Source organism: Melospiza melodia, chromosome 4 (assembly GCF_035770615.1).
Source record: "Melospiza melodia melodia isolate bMelMel2 chromosome 4, bMelMel2.pri, whole genome shotgun sequence".
In the NCBI taxonomy this organism is placed as follows: Eukaryota; Metazoa; Chordata; class Aves; order Passeriformes; family Passerellidae; genus Melospiza; species Melospiza melodia.
Window position 1 is genome coordinate 53,774,903 of NC_086197.1, and position 18,480 is coordinate 53,793,382.

Genomic DNA, 18,480 nt, shown 5'->3' on the forward strand with positions numbered 1-18,480 from the left:
GCTGTGCCCGGCCGCAGGCTTGCACTCTGCCGCATCCCCTGGGTTATCACCGCGTCCCGAGGCATGGCCTTCCCCTTTTCCCTGGTTACAGCGGCTGATAGGGAGCTGGCGGGGACACCTTGCTCCTTCCCACCAGAGGGGCAGGTCGGGGGGAGAAGCCACATGGTCCCTCCTGCCACTGAGCCAGTGGGGATAATTTGGGCTGCTGTGAGGGGAAAGGGGCCAGTGCCTCCTCCACATCCTGCACCATCATTGGAAGAGGTACCCACAACATTCCCAATGAAGGGAAGCTGGTGGCCTTTGATCCTTTCTCAGCAAGACTCACCAAGCTGTACGCAGTGCAGCTCAGCTAGAAGTCCTCAGGGTGCAGGTTCTGTCACCAGGATCCAGGATGGACATGGCAGTAGGACTGCGTGGGTCACTGTCCTCTCCTGGCACCTCAGCCAGCCCCCATGTGTCTCCAGGCAGCTGTGATGAAGCTGGACCTCTGGAGGTGGTCATCCTGGAGGTTTTGTCCTCCCTCCCATACTGTACCACTGATGGAGTAGAGACTGGACTGGATGGAATCCAAAACCGGCTTTCTCTTCCTTCCCTAGGTCAGACATTGTGGGAGAGGCTCAATCTGCTCAGTGCTACTAACAATGAATTAATAAAATCTAGTGAGAGCAATTAATTGCTCATCCTCCAGAGGGTTTATGACCCTATATTGAGTGACAGGGCAGGGGTGAGGCTCACAGTTGTGGGATATTTACATTCCCTGGAGGTGTTGAAAAACACATCCTGAACACCCAGCATTGAGAGGTGGCTGCTGAGGTCCAAGGGACCCTTTCCCCCTCCATCCTCCCTTTTCCACTAGAGAGTGGTGAGATTTCTTTCTGCCACCCCCTTCTCAGCAGGAGGAGCTGGGAGCAGCTGAGCCTGCAGGAAAGCTGGGCAGAGAGGAGTTAACTCCAAACCCAACCTCAGGGAGAGGGAAAAAAAACCAACAGAGAACTATGGATCAGCAGCAAGAGCAGAGGGAGGGAAAAGGGGGAGTCAGAGAGAGAGGAGAGGAGCTCCAGAAGAAGCGAGATCAGAGCTGGTGGCGGGCAGGGGGAGGCAGCGGAGCACCGGGAGGAGTGAGCGGGATAACCGGGCTGCCCAGAGAAACTCCTCCGTGGTCTGCGTCCTCCCGCTGCCGCTGCGTGGGCTGCACTGGACGTCTCTCCCTAAGCTGCAGGCCCTTCCTCAAAAAGGTGAGTACCGGCTTCCAAAGCTGAAAGGTGGCCTCAGGCTCCCTGAGCAGAGACACCCTGGTGCATTTTGCATGCCCAGAGGAGACTGGGCTCCTCTGCCTCAGTGAGGAGATCCATCCCCATGGGGCCAGATGGATAAGCGGGAGGGTGGCTATCAGTGGGACAGAGGGGACCAAAGACACAGAGGGGCAGGGACACTCTCGGTGTGGTACACAAAGAAGCTGGGAAGCAGAAGTAGCGTGAGCTGAGGGATGGGGGAGCATGGAGCGAAGGAGCTTGCATGACCCAAAACCGAGTTAATTGCTTGTCAACAGTAGCTAGATAACAGTGTCTTTCCTTCTCTGTTTTTGCTCACAGAAGGACAATTTGTTCTAATGATAGCATAACAAGGAGAAGGCTTATTCAGAGATAGGCTGTTGGTGTTCCCTGCCTGAGCACAGTGTTACTCAGGGCTGGAGGAAGTTTTGCAGCAAATCACAACACCTTGAGCTGTGATAATAACAGGCTCATCATGTTGTATTTCAGGCGACTCCAGGGTCTCCTCCCCATCCTCACCTACCTGCCACCATCCAGCCCTTGATCACTTCTCAGCTTCAGGAAAAGGTGCATTTGCCTTTCCTCTGTGGAGCGTAGCTACTGCACAGGGAGAAAGGAGCAGCCAGCTCCAGGGTGGAGGGGTCCCAGCTTAAGGAGTTCCCTTGGGGTGGGAATGTGTTGGGGTGCAGCTGCTGTGGGGTGTGATCCAGGCATCAATTCCCTGCTGCAGGAGGTGGCACAGCCCTGGGCTGAGTATGCTGGCTCCACTTAGAGCCCATGGGAGCCTCCTACCCCCTGGCCCTGTGGCCAGACCCTGTTGAGCACTAGCCAGGGTTTAGACTTGCCAAAGCAAGCAATCCCTAGGGGTTTAGCAGATTTGGAAATGTAGGAGGAAGGTGGGTGAGGCCAGGTGGCAGGGCAGGAGGGCTCCTTCGGGTGCTGGGAGCAGAGATGTTCTGATGGCAATTGAATCTGGGCAGGAGAAAGAGGCTTCAGCTCTGCTCAAGCCAGGCAGATGTGGGCTGACTGACCACAACAGCATTCTTGCCAGTGATGTCACGAGGGTGGCACATTTAACCAGCTGGTTGGGACTGGCATCTCGGGGAGAAATGGGAGTATCAAAGGCTGGGGTCAGGCACCTTGTGGCCTATTATCCCTTTGTCCCAATGCAGGTCCCTGCAGTCTGACAGGAAGATGCCAGGGGGATTGAACATCTCTTCTGACAGCCCAGAGCTACGAGCAGCAGGGATTATTGTGCCCATCATTTTCTCCCTCATCTTCCTTGTGGGTACGGTGGGAAATGGGCTGGTGCTGGCAGTGCTGCTGTGGAATGGCCAAGTCAAGTACTCCACCACCAACCTCTTCATCCTCAACCTGGCTGTGGCCGACCTGTGCTTCATCATCTGCTGTGTCCCTTTCCAGGCCACCATTTACACCCTGGATGGGTGGCTCTTTGGGGCCTTTGCCTGCAAGGCTGTGCATTTCCTGATCTACCTCACCATGTATGCCAGCAGCTTTACCCTGGCTGCTGTCTCTGTTGACAGGTAAGTGTCCCCTTCCCTTTGAGTTATGCAGCTCAGGGACACTGTGTTTGCCACTCTTGAGCTAAGGGTGGGAGAAAGGCCACTACTTACCCTGTTGGGTGTCCTGTAAGAAGCAGGTTGGGTCTCCCCAGAGGTAGGGCCAGCAGAGCCAGTCTCCCCAGCTCCCCATGCCCTCCCCCTCTAACAAGCCAAGCTCTCAGCCTAATTACCCCGTGCTCGCTTGGGAAGGAGGAGAGTCCACCATGCATAAGCAAGAACAGCAAAACCCCAGGGCAGCAACACAACTCAGAAGGAACAGGAGAGTCCTGTCCTGCTCCTATCCTTCTCTTACCTCGTTCAAAAGATACACTGCTTGCCCTTCCTGAGCTGGCACAGCAGAGTGGGTGATAGAGATCCCAGGCACACGGTTGGAATGACCCTGATAGTTTTGTGAATTCACTGTAATCCTTCCAAAAGATTTGGGAGGGAAGAGGTGGGTGGCTGCATGGGAAGGGGTATGCAGATGGCAGCTCCACAGGGCAGGAGGAATACCTCATCTCACCCATGTTGTGCTTTGTCTCTCCTTCTCCTTCCCCTCCTTGCCAGGTACTTGGCCATTCGCTATCCCCTGAAGTCCCGGGATCTCCGCACATCCCGAAATGCAGGAGTGGCCATTGTGGTGATCTGGTCACTGTCGATGCTCTTCGCAGGGCCTTACCTCAGTTACTACCAGATAATCCATTACCATGGTGTGCCCATCTGTGTCCCCATCTGGGAGGACCAGCGCAGAAAGGTTCTGGACATCCTCACATTTGTGTTTGGGTACCTGCTGCCTGTGACTGTGGTGAGCCTGGCATACTCTAGGACCATCAAGTTCTTGTGGACTTCTGTAGACCCCATAGAAAGAATCTCAGAGTCTCGGAAAGCCAAGCGTAAGGTCACCAAGATGATTGTCACAGTGGCCATCCTGTTCTGCCTCTGCTGGCTGCCCCACCACCTGGTCATCCTCTGCTTCTGGTTTGGCCACTTTCCCTTCAACCGCGCCACTTACGCTTTCCGCCTGGCTTCCCACTGCCTCTCCTACACCAACTCCTGCCTCAACCCCATTGTCTACGCCCTCATCTCCAAGCATTTCCGCAAACGTTTCAAGCAGGCCTTCACCTGCCTCTTCTTCCAGAACAAGATCAGGAAAAAGAAGAAGAAGAGAGTTGGAAGGAAAGTCCATATGGTCAATGTGGAAGGAGGTTTTGCCAACAGGTCAGGAGATTTCTATGGACGCAACACTGAGGTTACCCAAGCCCCAGAAGGGAGCACCAGGAAGAGGGACCATGAAGGTGCCAGTCATGCCAGAGCATGGACTCAGCAGGTACAAGATGCCATGGTCTCTGTTCAGAAGGAGCTACTGGAGGAGGAAATTTTGGCAACAGCTGGCCATTCCCTAGATGTGACCCCTCTAAGAGAAACTGCTGGACAAGACCAAGAAGAAGCCCTAGAAAAGGGCTAGAGAGGCAAGAAAGAAGTCGCTATTTGCATCACATTTTATGACCACATCACAGTGGTTTTGCTTTCCTCTAGGATTCTAGGATCATCATGCCCACGCCTTATCCCCGCTGAGATGGTTTTATGTTAGCAGTAAGAGATCAGCTCACACATTCAGACCCACTAAGTCTGAGTTCAAGTCCCCCAGAACTCCTCAAACACTTCCTCCATGATTTTGTAGTCATGTCTGAGACCTGCCATCATCCCAGCTCAATATTCACAGTAAATTTTAAGTGACTGCAACAGCTGTCCTTTTCTTTAATTATGTATGGTGTTTTATTAGTGCTGTGTGGATCCTGAACATGTAACCCTTAATGTGAGGCAGGTCTGCACCTGTAATTTCTTAAGAGAAGGTGAAAATTGGGAAGCTTAGGAGAAAGGGGAAAGCTGTGACATTGTGGGACAGCCAGACTTCCACACTGAAGCTGGGAAACAATTACAGGTGGTCATGGCACTTACAGGTGTCCTGAGCCCTGTGTGGGCTACAGAATCCTCTGGTGTCCTCACTTGTCCCCATGCATGGTGCTGGAAGTTGTGTCAAAAGTGAAGGAGTTTTGGCCTTCAGCCAGTGCTGTAGGCATTGTACAGTGGGGCTGGCTGACATCAGGCAGCTTGCAGAGCTGTGATGTGCATGAGCAGAGCCATGATCTCCCCCTTATTTCTCTTTTTCTGTTCCCTACTTCTGTTTGCGTAAATCTTTCCTTTTTGCTTTGTCCTGCCCACTCTTAATTCCCAGCTGACATGGTATTTCTTACGCTCACTGAAGCTGTTGTTCACCTTGCTAGAGCTCAGCTCCAAGGACATCCCTTTTTCTGTGTGGCGGCTAACTGAAGAGAAAGGCCAACAGTGCTGGGAATTAGTTTTCTTTTTCCATTCAAGTGCTTGTTATTGCTTTCTGCACTTTGAGCCTCTCTTGCCTCTCTCCCTGTTTCTGATTTTTCCACCTCTCTCCTTTTGTGGTGGCTGCCACTGCTCTACAGTGGATCTCTTTCAGAAACATGTCCAGTGTGCCTTCCTGGGAACAGTGAGTTCTGCAGCCACCCTCTGCACATTGTGCCATGGCTGGTGGCCAGCCCACATTGTCTCATCATTTCTTCAGGTGAAGGCTCACTCCACAGCCCAAAATGTTGGAGGGAGAAGGGAACAGCAGTCAGGAGCAATGACGTGGCACAGCTGGACACTGCCTGTTCTTGCCTAGAAGCAGCTGGGCTGTTGCTCACCCCTGATCCTTTTCCTCCTGGTCCCAGATTGCAAATGGGGCAGATCAGATCAAGACTGACTGCTGCACAGTGAGGTGAAGCCTAAATGAAACAGGACAGAGTGGACAGGGAAGATCTTGGGGAGAAGGTGCATTTAGCATGACAAGTGGCTGCAAGCCCTGGGCCCCTTCACTATGTTCTGCTTGATGCTAAGCCCCAATTTTGGGGAGCACATGAGCAGGAAGGGCAAGTGCTGAGCCTGGGTTGGGAAGGCTCTGGAGACAGAAGGGAATTCTTGTCTATCCAGTACCAGTTTATGTGCTCCAACTGGCTTCTCAGCTCAAAAGCAGAGGTTAAACAAAGATGTCACATCCTTGATAGAGAGACGGGTTTAATTAAAACTGAAGGAGTTTGATTGCTGCTTTCCACGCAGCCTTCCCTCCAGACTGATTGGCATTCTGCAGTCTCTGCTCCCAGCTTCTTGCCTTAATTAATTACTCTTTTCTCTTATTTTCTATCCTACTTTTCATCACTCAAGCTGACAAGCTTGTCTTTAACCCTGCAGGGACTGGTTTGCCACATCAGTAGAGTGCAGCTGTTCCAAGATCTGGAACGGGGTAGATGAAATGGGAGAGGTGTGAGCAGGTCAGGGTTTTGCATCTAGTGGTAAGCATCAGATCTTCTCTGTGGAGTAACTTAGTCCTGCCAACTGTGTGCTGATTCTGGTGTCTGGCATCTCCCTGGCACGTGTGACAGGAGCCTGACATACTGGGAAGTGCTAGACCCAGTGCCAAGAAACTCATCCTGTTTACAACCCTGTGTGTAAATCTGGCAGCCTTGGGAAGGAAATTCTTGTTATTTGCTTTTGGGTTTAGCTGCTGGTTGCTAATCTATGACCAGCACTAGCAAGTTGCCAGGTGATTATTTTAATTCTTCCATGTGCTCTCTTCCCCTCTGAGAGATTTCATAAAAAAATCCCAGAGGAACGCTGTTTGCCATACCTCCTTTATTATCTTTCTAATCAAAACTTGCTGATTCCTCCTCCTAGTCACTCCATGAGCCCTGGCCTGCTCAGGGCTGCTCCCCAGGCTGGCCAGGCACAATGCATGAAGAAGGCATCTTTTTGTAACTATATTTTTCTGTGATGGAAGAGACCTTTGCTCACAGAGTGAAAAAAGGAAGTGCATGAAAGGGTGAGAAGTTTGCGAAAGACGCTTCATGGGGCTTCCTTAGCAGCACAGATAATTGCTGTGCTGGATTTGAAGTCTGCTAGAAAGGCAAAGGGGGAGAAAGTAAATGAGTTTAGCTGTTGGACATTAATTATTTTGGCTGCTGAGGAGCTGAACAAATTCTTGATGTTCACAGACATTGCAGTGTGTGCTTTGCACTCGATTGTGTGGGTGAAGTGACTGCTCCAGAGAAAGGTCATTTGCTTAGTAACATCCATGCAGCTTTGCTGGGAGGCCTTGTCAGAGCTGCTGCTTCTGCTATGGCTCCTCTGTGAGACGCAAGCAGGTTCTCAGCTGTTTGCTTGCTCAAGGCAGATCCTCAGTCTGGCTGGTTTTGGCTGCATCTTACAGTACAGCAGCAGCCTTAGAGCCAGGGAAGTTGCTGCTGGGTTCAATGGCTGGGAATTCTGCAGATCCATGCTCTGAATCAGGAGAGGAGATAGAATGTATTTGGAGGTCAGGTAGTGGTGAGGGGGAACCAAAGCCTAAAGCCCCAGTTGATATCATGGCCCTGAGATGGGGACTAATCATTGCCCAGGAAGGGATCTGGGGGATGCATTTGATGGTGTAGCACAAAGAAAATTAGGAGTTTGGACTGATTCTAATGGCAAAATAAATAGCAGAGGGAAACCTGTGCTGTTGTTTCTATTCTCCATTACTGCAGCAGACATCTCTGGGAGACACAGAGAACTGCCACCAGCCTCACGGGTTGTGCAGGGAAATCTGTGGCACAGGGTGCACGGACAGAGAAAAGCTGCTGGGAGAAGCTGAAGCCTCTAGGCCAGAAGCAGAAAAAAAACCAGGCAGTGCCAGTCAACAGCTCCCAGCACAGTGGGAAGCCATGCTTTCTCCTTCCCTGGAACAGCTTCTTTCCTACCCAGTACCTAATTCTCATTCTGGATACAGCTGCTGAGCATGACAGGATAGTTAAGGCTCTGGGTATGACTGGCTGATGCAAAGAAACCTAAAACTTTTCTCCATCCAGTGCCAAACACATGATAGGGCTCAGGGCAGCCCACAGCTTCAAGCCCTGAGGCAGAAAAGCAGAACTGACTGTGATGATTCATAGAATACAATTCCTATGTGATACATTTTCTTTCTCCACTGAAAACCAGATGTGCTTTTCTCTTTCTCACCTGGTATTACTGCTAAAGCAGTGGCAAAACTTCCTATAGCCATTTGGTTTTTATTGCCTCTCCTGCCATGGTGGGAGCAGTGTGGCAAAGCAGCAAGACAATTGCTCCTGGCTGGCTGCAGCACCCCCACCTTTCCCCTCTGTCAGGAGCTGTTAAGAAAAAACCCATCACTAGGCAAGAAAAAAACATGAAAACCTGTCGACAACATCACGTGTGCCGAGACTAAAAGCTTCACTCAGAGTCTCAGCTAGATGTGTTCCTGGGTTTGAGGAAAGGTTGCAAGAGCTGTCTACTTAGAGACAACATCAGCAACTGAAGTAACTGCAGGGATAAAGAGCATTTTAGCCACGTGCTCTTCAGGCACCTTAATGGTCTCCTCAGCAACAAGGCTGCTGAGGGCAGAAGCGCTGGCAGCTGGGTGTATGTGGATATCAAGGCTGGGCTGTAAAGAGGGGAAGAGACAAGGTCAGTAAAGACTGGGCATGAAGGACAGCTGCTCCTCACATAGGGCCACGCTGGAAGTTCTCCACCCCGCCCAGATGTCCCTCCCCAGCCCCTCATCCTTGCTGTCTCTTCAAAGCACAGCCATTTTATTCAGCATGGGGCAAGACATGACTTCTGCCACTGGGCAAGGCTGCTTTTCCTCTCTGCAAAATATCTCATCTTGCAGCTTGAAGCACCCCTGCTGAGATTCCCTCTCCTCTGTTTGTACAGTTTCACAGCAACTACCTAGATTTTAAATTTGTATTTCTTGGCTGTGGAAGTCAGGATCAGAAAAGGTCAGCCAGCAACCCTGTACTTCGATCTGCAAACAGAATGGTGATTGAACTCAAACAACTTTGTGTTGTCACTTCTGATTTGAGGACCAGGTATGAGAGTAGCGTTTAGCAAGTCCAGTGCTGTGCATGGGGCCTGCAACAGACGTAAAGAAAGAGAAATGGGTCGCTTTGGAAAAGAGAACTTGGCCGAGGAGTCACAAAAGGATGACAGGATTTTATTGAAGTTGAAAATACAAAAAGGTCAGATTGTCTCCCACCCTCTCGGCATCCTTCCCATCCAGCATATCATAATGAATATGCACAGTGACAGCTCCAGCCCAGCCATGGGACTGCTGATCCCAGCTGTGTTCTCCAGCAGCCCACAGATGAACCCATCTAAAAGCCATGCCTATTTCTGGTATCTCAGCTTTGAACAGAAGTCCACTCAGCCTCTTCCTGGACAAGAGGCAGGTATCAGAGAGCATGCTGACCTAAAGATCTCTGAAGAACTCTCCAAACTGTAGTTGCTGCGTATTTAAGGTGAATCTTAATAATAACCTCTTTCAAACCAGTGACTCCCAAGCTGTGGGATAGGTGTGGCTACCAGCACACCATGGTGTGGTACACAGGTGGGAACTCAGATCACTACTGACATGTTCCTATCACCCTGTTGCTGTAGGTGCCCTATCAATGAGATTTCCTGGATCTCTGCTCCACAACAAAGCAACCTAAATCTTCATTGCTAACCACAGTAGGCAGAAGCAAGAGAGCAGCAGGAGCATCTCCCTGCATCCTTCATAGCTGCATCACTTCAGGCTCCCAGCATAAACCATAATTCGTTTCTCACACTGCACTTAAGGTTCTCCATGACAAGCAAGAGATGCAGAATGGCTGAGCAATGGGTTTGGTGCTGCTGAGGCAGAGGTAAATCCACCTCCATCCTCCTGTCACAACTGGACCTCTTGCCTGAGACTGCCAGTAGCAGGAAATGTTAGTTATGGTGGGGCTTTATTGCAAGACGTAGGTGTCTGACTAGAACTGCGTTAAGATTGTCACCCTCCCATCCTTATTCTTGCAACAGGGCAGCTCTGACCTGCTAGCTGGGTACTTTTTGGAAGTGTTACACTGTAATATTTTAGCACTAACTTGGCAGCAGACTTAAAAAATGGGTCCAGTGAAAGGTGTTAGTCTAGCCATGAAAAACTTTGTATCCCATTTGCAACCAGATACATTCTCTGCTCTCTGATAGCAGGCTCTGGGGAAGGTGAGGATTAAGCCTCAGTGCATGTTTCTTAAGGCAGAATGTTTGCTCAGCTTCTAGCATGCAGAATTAAATGTGTGTTCTTCTCACAGCACAAAGCCTTGTGCTGTTCAAGGCATTCACTTTCTCCCTCATGCAATTGAGCAGTATGGAGGGGGCAAAAGATGCCTTTTCCAAGCAGGAATGTTCCAAGCTTTTCTGTGATGCTGGCCAGCTGCTGAGTGCACTAGTAAAAGCTGGTAACTGCACATGGCATTGGTCACCACCTACATTGAGCTGATGTACTTAGGAGAAGGCAAAATATCTCTGGAAAGGGGTACCCTAGTCATTGCCAGCCCCTAAGGTAAAAAGCAGAGCAGCTCTTTTACCCCAAAGTCACAGCTGCACCATTCTTGTCTGTTGCCTTTGTTGTGCAGAGCCTGCTGCCTTCCTGTGGGGCAGCTGTGGCAGCACCGACAGGAACAGTCTGAGCACCACTGGAGAGTCAGTCTGGGCAGGAATGGCTGCTGGCAACTATGTTTAGTCAGTGATCTTAGAAGCAAACTTCAGCTTCCTTTTCTCTCTAAGGCTTCTCCTGCTGCTGCAGGAATATTATTTGGCAGCCCATTACCTGTTGTCCATCTTCTGCATCTGCAGGCTGAGTGACGTGAAGCTGGCCAGGAGGTCTGTAACCTCATCCACCTGACAGAATACAGATGGCCATCAGGGAGGGGAATGCAGCTGTGCAACCACCCAGCCCCACAGAAGAAACCCCCATGCAGCAGGGACCACCTTTGCACTAGAATTGCCAGTAATGCCCATGCTGAACTTATACTAGGACAGGATGCTTTTGGTGCCAAGAATCATGCAGAAGAGCTACTGTCCTCATCATCAAACAAGCCCTAATCTAAGGCAATAGGAGTTTCTCCCCATTCTTCAAGAGGGGATGCTTGATTTCCATTCTGTATGATTTAGCCAGTCCCTAAAATACCAGCATGTTGCTACATTACCCAAAACTCAAATATGATATCAGGACTATTTCCTCTAAGCCTGCTTCTAGGGGCCAGTCTTTTGTATGAAAAAAGCCCCAGGCCCTGCAACCCTGTGCAGTTGTGCTGATCCTGGCCTTGAACTGACTGTCCTCAGCCCATCTGATCCTCAGCTTCCCTGCTGCTTGGCACTGTGATGCTTTCTGCATTTTGAATTTTCACCTAAAGGAGTACCATGAGTCATCATGTAACTTGCCCACTTGCCCCAATGTGAGCAATAACCATGTCTGCAATGCCCCACTGCTCATGCAGTTGCATTCTCCCAAATGCAGGAGCCCCAGTGCAAGGAGGTGAGTGAGAGCAGCTCAATGCTGCCTACCTGCTCCTTCGTGCTAGTCATCTGTAGCCTGGAGCAGAGGTCATCCAGCTGTTCCTTTTGCTCATGCCTCCCCAGACGGTCCAGGTATTCCCGCAACATCTGGATAATCTGAAACAAACAGGCATAAGAGGCAAACATCAGAGAGCTGCACCGGGCTGGAGTGTCTCTACAGGAAAAATTAAATTGCCAAGCACACAGCCTTGAAGCTGCAGAACATGACAGAGTACACGACCCCTAGAGACAAACCCAGGCAAAGCAACTACATGGCACTAATGGCAGCATCAGAGTCCAATGAGTCACCAGTCACAGATGGACTAGCTGTGATCCTTCTGCCTGGTTAAGAACACAGAAGAGTTATGCCCAGCTGAAGCAGCAAAAGGTCTAGCCCTGAAAGCAACAAACTTTTCTTTATGGCTAGTCAGCTCTCCTCACTGTGAGGAGCAGGGACTTCTAATTCCAGCAGGATCTGCTCATGGACAGAGGATAAAAATCCTTGTGTCGATGTGGCTCCTGAAGTGAGGCCCACGCCCCATGCATTTGCAGGCCCAGGAATGCTTTCCTATTCCACGCCTCTACATACTGGAGCAGGATAGATTGCGTTAGGAATACAGAGAATATGTACAGCACAGCTACAGCCTCGTGCCTCGTCCCTCTCCTGCCACAAGGCCTCTTTTATATCATGGTTGAAGAAAAGACTATGCTTCATACAGCCCAAGAATCCACTCAATGCATCCTTAGCTTACCAGAGCCAAGGGAGGCCCTGGAAAAAATTAAAGTAGAGGCTGGGAAAAAGGAAGGTCTCTGAAAATGGAAGTCAAACTCTTCCCACAGCAGTTAAGAGCGTACAGACAGGCATTTAATAAAGGGGGCAGGAGGCTGCCAGGGGCTGCACCCCATTACCAGAACATGGGGCTGTTTCTTTTACCTGTTTCACTTCAAGGCGTACAGCCTCCAGGCTGTGGGAGAATCCTTCCTGCAGGATATTCAGCTTTGACTTAGCCAGGTGTAGTGGGGTTCTGCCAGCTCGATCCAAGGCATCAACTCTGGCCCCTGCAAGATGCACGAGCAGGGACAGTGAGGTCTGTCACCAGGATTTGGTGTCCCTGGAGAGTTTCAACAGGGCAGGAAGGGAACAGGCTGTAACTGTTATAGAGGAAATGTTACCTCCGCGCAGCAGCGTGGTGATGACAGGAACGTGGTTCGTGCAGGCAGCTGGGGAGGGAAAACACAGGACACACAACTCAGAGGTACAAACAAAAATGAGTTTCTGCTCCAGCAAAGAGCTTGCTGCTTCCCAAAGGGCTTCTCTGCCAGAGGAAAGAGGAACGGCCCAAATGCTAAGGTACCCACCCACTCAAGCCTGAGTACTCTATCTGGAACAGATCTTGCACTCCTTGGGGCTGGCAAAGGGAGGGAAATAAATTTTTTCAAACCTTTTCTTTGACTTTAAATCTTTGTGAGGAGTGAATCTAATGAAATGCAGAGTCCCTCCTAGGTCCTTAAATTTGGGGATGCATAATGTGAGGCACAGGCAAGAGGAAGGTGGAGAGGAAAGGAACAGTAAGGAGGTTCTCACCTCACTTTTCTGCATGCAAAGCTCATCTGCGTGGCACTTACCCAAGTGTAAGGGAGTATTGCCCAGCCCATCTCTCTGGTTTGGGTCAGCCCCATGGTCCAGAAGCAGTTGGACTAGAAACAAGGAAACAGAGACACATCAGTCCCTTCCCTTTGCCCCACAGGTCCATGTGGCAGCCACCAGGCTGCCCTACAGGTGCTTCTGTTCAGCTCATCAGCTTCCTTACTGAGACAGGGACAGAGCTTTGCACAGCAATGCAGAAGGACCCAGCACAAAGCCATGCAGTGCCACTGCTCTGGGGCTCCCTGATGCGAAGAACTGGAAGGAAGGACACTCTTCCCTCTGCACCAGTACAGTCCTAGAACTGGGACTGCTCCCCTTCCAAATCCTGAGTCCAGAGTTGGCAACTTTGACACAAAACAAACAGAAAAGAGCAACCTCTAACAGGTACTGAAGAAAAATAAAGAGCACCCTTCAAAATTCCCAACACAGAGAGGCTGGAAGACAGGACTCGCCCTCCACTCACCAATGTGATCGTTGCCATTGCAGGAGGCAAAGTGCAGGGCTGTCCGGCCCTTGTCGTCCGCAGCACAGGGGTCAGCTCCATCCTCCAGGAGTTGCTGCACTGACAGAACCAAGGAGAAAAAAGCAGGTAAGCTGGAGGGGCACCTGATCAGAGAGGTGATGCTGTCTGCTCTTTTGGGGGTAGAGAAACACGCTGCCAGCTGCTAAGTCAACTGGACTTGAACCAGTTCCCACCAGTATCCTAGCTCAGCAGAACCAGCAGAACCTCCACCCTCTGATTCAGCCTTCACCACCTTCCACACGTTGCCATGAAAGATAAGCCAACAGCTCTAACGGCTAAAGATCCACCTAGCCACATTTTCAAGCTCCAAGGACAATCAGCAGCAAATACCTAGAGAAGAATACAAAAGGATAGGAAGGACATGGGGCTAACTCTTGGCTTTAGTCAGCTGTATCTCAGGCACTTCCCAAGCTGGAATTAGCATCCTGTGCTTATTAGTACCCCTCCATGGGATGGAATTAGCATCCTGTGCTTACTACTATCCCTCCAAGGGCTTTCCCTGTGGATTTTCACAGTCATTTTCTGCACATGTGTAAACTTTTGATGTCAATGTGGAGCCGTGGTCAGAAGTTTCACAGTGTAAGCACAGGTAGTGAGAAAAGCCACTTCTTCACACCTGTTATTATTATTTCAGTGGCCCTTTCCTAACCAATGGTGGCTACAGTTTGGGAACAGGAAGGGGAATGCACCAACCTGCCAAGAGCCAAGCAAAGAGATCAGTAAAGGGTGGAAAGATTAGGGGCATAAAAATAGCACCTACACAACATGTGTTAGGGGCATCTGTAAGCGCTGTTACTTCTGCTGTTTTGAGACCACCCTGATATACTACCTGGTGTGTACAATAGAGCTCATTCCACAGCTGTTAAAAATGCTGACAGGTTCACTACATTTTGAGATATTTAAAGAGCATATTCTAAATTAGTCGAGACTGTTTCAGGCCACTGAAAGTCACCATTCATCTCAGCTTCCAGAAAGTGAATTATAGCCACCTTTGAATCTCTTCCTGTACACATCCTACTTCAAGTGGGGTACAGAACTGAAAAGAACACCTAAAAACACGGAAGTGGTGTTAACATGGAATGTTTGATACTTCAGAAGAAAGAATGGGAAACTGACAGTGCCCCAGTGAGAACCATATAGGAACAATTAAGCTACTCTTCCCCTGGACCAAGTAGGAATGACATAACCTCTCCACCCAGTGCCACCACAGGAAACAGCAAAGATGTTTACTTGTGGATGAAAAATAAATTAATCATAGCACACTTCCTCAAATTGCAGAGTAAACAAGAGACAAGAGGACTGTAAACATGGGAACCTGTCTATCAAATCCAATGTGGATTGAAAACAAGACTTCCATAAAACTGCATTCTTTCATCTTCCTGTTGGAAATTATAAATCTTTTAAATAATTTTAGTGAGTGATTTTAATTAACTTCTAAATTAATTGCTTTAGTTACTCATAATCTATATATGCAATTATAAAATGTGTGTGATTCCTAAATTATTCTTAGCCAGTACTTAGCAAAGCTGTCATAACGTACTTTTGTAGGAACACAGCCTGGGGAAACTACCAACTTTAACTTTTGATAAACTGATTCTGATATGCTTCAATGAACAAAACCAGAGAAAGATGTATGGTTGAGGCTGGACATGTGGAATGTAGAATTTATGGACCACAAGGACTTTGCAGAAACCAGAAGATAAAGAAGGGACTAACAAGGACTCAGTGTATGTGTTGGAAAATCCCTACCAGAGGAAAAAGATAATAAACCAACTGAAAATATGGACTAACTAGCATGAGAAGTGAGAAGTCAACAACCCACAGAGGACAGTGTACTAATTAATAAGAGAGAATTATGTAATTTATACCAACAAATATTAATTTCTTTGTTTGCTAAAAAGTATAAATAAGTGAAGAAGTTTTATATCTGTGTCTAAGTGGAGGCCAGAATTTGTGAGCCACACAAATCCCTCCTGGCCAACAACAAAGTAACATCTTACACAATAACACTAACAAGAAAGTGTTAGAGGGGTTTATTTACTCCCACAATTTTGAAGGATTTGGTACAATTTTGAACAATTTGCTGGTGACCCAGGTGAGACAACACATTTGATGTTCCACAGACTTACAGGAACAAGGACTTTGGTGCACACTGACAGACTTTTTTCAGGGAAATTTTTCAATCATCTGATCCAAGTGAGTTCAAGGCAAAAAACCCTGGGACTTCATTAAGACATTACTGAAGGTTTTAAAAGGTATACTTAATCATAAGCTTGCACTCTCTAACATATTAAGAGTTAAGAAAGTGATGATATAATTGCTATTTCCTATTAAAAGTTAGTGTAAAACTCTGTAAGTGAATATTAATGGAATTGTGTTTGAGTCACACTGGAAAACTGTATTTGTAAAACTATATAAGTGACTACCAAAAGGTTTGGTTTGAGTCTTCACCCTCTGCTTTGCCCACAAATTAGTCAGACAGTGCTGCTTGCACAAAGAGCCACGCTGTGGAAGGGCTTTGCCCAGATATTGCTGTGCTTATTGAAGCCTATGGTATCTGTTAGTGCTGGAAAATGCTAGTGTGTGGTAATGTGAGTGTGTCATAAGTATAAACTGAGTTTGTATGAAAATTCGTTGGCTGTAAGAGTGTTGAAGCCATTGTATGTGAATTTTAGGATATTTGGTGAGTACTAAGTGTTTGAGAAATGTAAATTGTCAAAGCAAGGATCGTTTGCTCAGAGCTCTCTGCTGGCGCTCCAGTGACCGGAATTGCATTGGTGTGCACAGAGCGCTCTCTCGTGTCCGTTTTAGTCATTGCTGGAATCCCTATTTACTGCGGGCTTCCCTTCTCCTTCTCGAGCCCAGGAAGACGGGAATACCCAAATGTTTGCCTTTAGGTTGTACTTTGCAGCACTGGAAAGAATTTAAAAGCAATTCTTTAACTTGGACACAGGTAAAAGAATATTGTATTATTTGGTGGCTAGATTATCTATTAGATAATAAAGAAAAATGGCCAGTTCATGGTATTTTACACCAAAATGGTATTTTAGAGTTGATGTTATGTTGCCAAAAGAAAGAGAAATGGAATGACATACCACACATAGTACTTCAAGCAGTGATGAGACAAGCAGCCAAAGATAAACACAGAGAAACACACTGGAGAGCAGAAGCTATTAGAGATAACTTAAAACATCAAGTAATTAGTGTGAAACCACCAGGAATCTAAAGTGTAGTCAGCAAGTGTAAAATATGTTTGCAACACAATCCACGGCCCTACAGAAGACATCTTTGAGGGACTACAAAAAGAGGAAACTGTCTTGAGTTTGCAGGCAAACAGATTTTTCTGAGTTACCTCGACAAGAGGGATACTGATACCTATTTGCTTTAGCTGACACATTTTTTGGATAGCTGCTTACACCAACAAAGCAAGAGAAGTTATCAAGGTATTGTTAAAAGAGAAAATACCCCAATTTGGAATGAATGATCTATGATATCTTATTACAAAACACAAATAAAATTTTTCTATTTTAATGGCTTAAGTTTTGCTAGATGCTCAATGATTTAAGTGGAAGTAATCTTAAAGGAAAATTAAGATCACTTCCAAAGGGGGGAATTGCCAGAAATGTCAGAACTTTTTAGTAATTTTAGTTAATGGTTTTAATTACCTTTTAAGCTGATTTTTTATTCCTAATCAATAAATATTTATTAATTATAAATACCGTGTTATTCTTTTATTACTCTTAGCCAGCACCTAGCAAAGTTGTCATTAAGTTATTTTTGTAGGAACACAGATTGCAAAAACTACTAAAACTTTTAAGTTTTGATAAACTAACTCTGATATGCTTTAATTACCAAAGCCTGCGAGAGAAAGATGTAGTGTTGAGGTTGGACATCAGGAAAGCAGAATTTATGAACCATTTATTTATTTAGGGAATTTTGCAGAAACCAGAAGAGTCCAGCTCTGGCCCTGGTTCTAATCTACTGGGTCAGGCTGCCTCATTATACAGGGTATGGCTTAATTAATTGTAACTTTTCCACCTAAATCAAAGCATATCTCTTGCTGCTAACAAGAGGGCAAAAGAACATACCAAAACAGCTGGGACAGTGCAGTGCTGCTTTAGCTCCAAGCAGATGGAAAACTAACACTATGAACCAGGCGCAGTGAAAAAGTGAACACAATAACCAGCCCCACTCTGCTCAGAGAACAAAAGCTGGGCTTTAAAAAACCATTTTCTAGATCTGAAGCATCTAAAGCATCCTGTCCACAAACCATCTGCACTCACTTCCTCCTCTCCAAAAGTAAGAGCCCTAGAGACACTGTCATTCCAAGAAGAGGTCCCAAGTGGGGCTGACAGAAGCCTTACCTGTGTCCAAATCATTGCTATTGGCAGCTTCACGCAGCCTTTTCAGAGCTACGGAGGAAAGAAAGCAATTACTGGAAAGCACCGAGGAAAAAGGCACGTTTCCCTACTGAAACATTCCATCCCGGAGCACAAGTGCGGGGCCAAATCCCGCTGCTACCGGCTCCGGAGAACGGGAAGAAGATCAAGGCTCCAGGTAAGGATGGTTCTCCCCGTCTCCTCCCGAAGCCGCCCGCTCCTGACGGGCACCCTCCCCTGGCAGCGCCGGGGGCTCCCCAGCCGCGCACCGAACAGAGCCCGCCTCCCTCCCGCAACCCGTGCGGGGCCGCTCCGCCGCTCACCGTGCGCCTCCTTGCCCGTGGGCCCCAGCCGGCGGTGCAGGCGGGCGGCCCTGCGCAGGCGGCGGGCCGGGATCTTGCCCGCGGGCTCCTCCCGCTGCCACAGGACGTGCAGGTAACCGAGGGGTGCGCCCGGTCCCAGTGGCGGCAGCGCGATGCGCGGCTGTGGCTCCGACTCCGGCCCCGGCTCTGACTCCGGTCCCGGTCCCGGTTCGGGCCCCGCGCCGGGCGCCCCGTCAGCCCCATCGCCGCCCTCCATCCCGTCACGGCCCGGGCCGCGGAGGGAGGCGGGGCGTCGCCATAGCAACAGGGCGGGCCGCGTCCTCTCGGCCAATGAAAGGCGACACAACCCGCGC

At 48.6% G+C, this 18,480-nt stretch overlaps 2 protein-coding genes across 5 annotated transcripts; one reads left to right on the plus strand and one right to left on the minus strand.

Annotated features, from left to right (window-relative positions):
- Nucleotides 1–53: 53 nt before the first annotated feature.
- Nucleotides 54–18,386, minus strand: ANKRD54 (ankyrin repeat domain 54). Of its 4 annotated transcripts, XM_063154505.1 has the most exons (10): nucleotides 18,128–18,386; nucleotides 17,790–17,837; nucleotides 13,366–13,464; nucleotides 12,881–12,952; nucleotides 12,428–12,475; nucleotides 12,189–12,313; nucleotides 11,264–11,371; nucleotides 10,527–10,597; nucleotides 326–592; nucleotides 54–178 (listed from the first exon to the last, which is right to left on the minus strand). In XM_063154505.1, exons 1-9 carry the CDS (start codon nucleotides 18,381–18,383, stop codon nucleotides 346–348), a joined length of 1,074 nt encoding a protein of 357 aa, XP_063010575.1. In that variant the 5' UTR covers nucleotides 18,384–18,386; the 3' UTR covers nucleotides 54–178; nucleotides 326–345. The 4 variants fall into 4 exon arrangements, with proteins under 4 accessions (XP_063010575.1, XP_063010574.1, XP_063010578.1 ...); XM_063154504.1 differs by lacking the exon at nucleotides 54–178 and having other exon boundaries at nucleotides 215–592; XM_063154508.1 differs by lacking the exon at nucleotides 54–178 and having other exon boundaries at nucleotides 215–592; nucleotides 13,366–13,459; nucleotides 18,128–18,209.
- On the plus strand, nucleotides 588–4,576 carry GALR3 (galanin receptor 3). Its single transcript, XM_063154503.1, has 3 exons — nucleotides 588–1,235; nucleotides 2,444–2,815; nucleotides 3,401–4,576. The coding sequence occupies exons 2-3, from the start codon at nucleotides 2,466–2,468 to the stop codon at nucleotides 4,296–4,298; spliced, it is 1,248 nt and encodes a 415-aa protein (XP_063010573.1). The 5' UTR covers nucleotides 588–1,235; nucleotides 2,444–2,465; the 3' UTR covers nucleotides 4,299–4,576.
- Nucleotides 18,387–18,480: the final 94 nt, after the last annotated feature.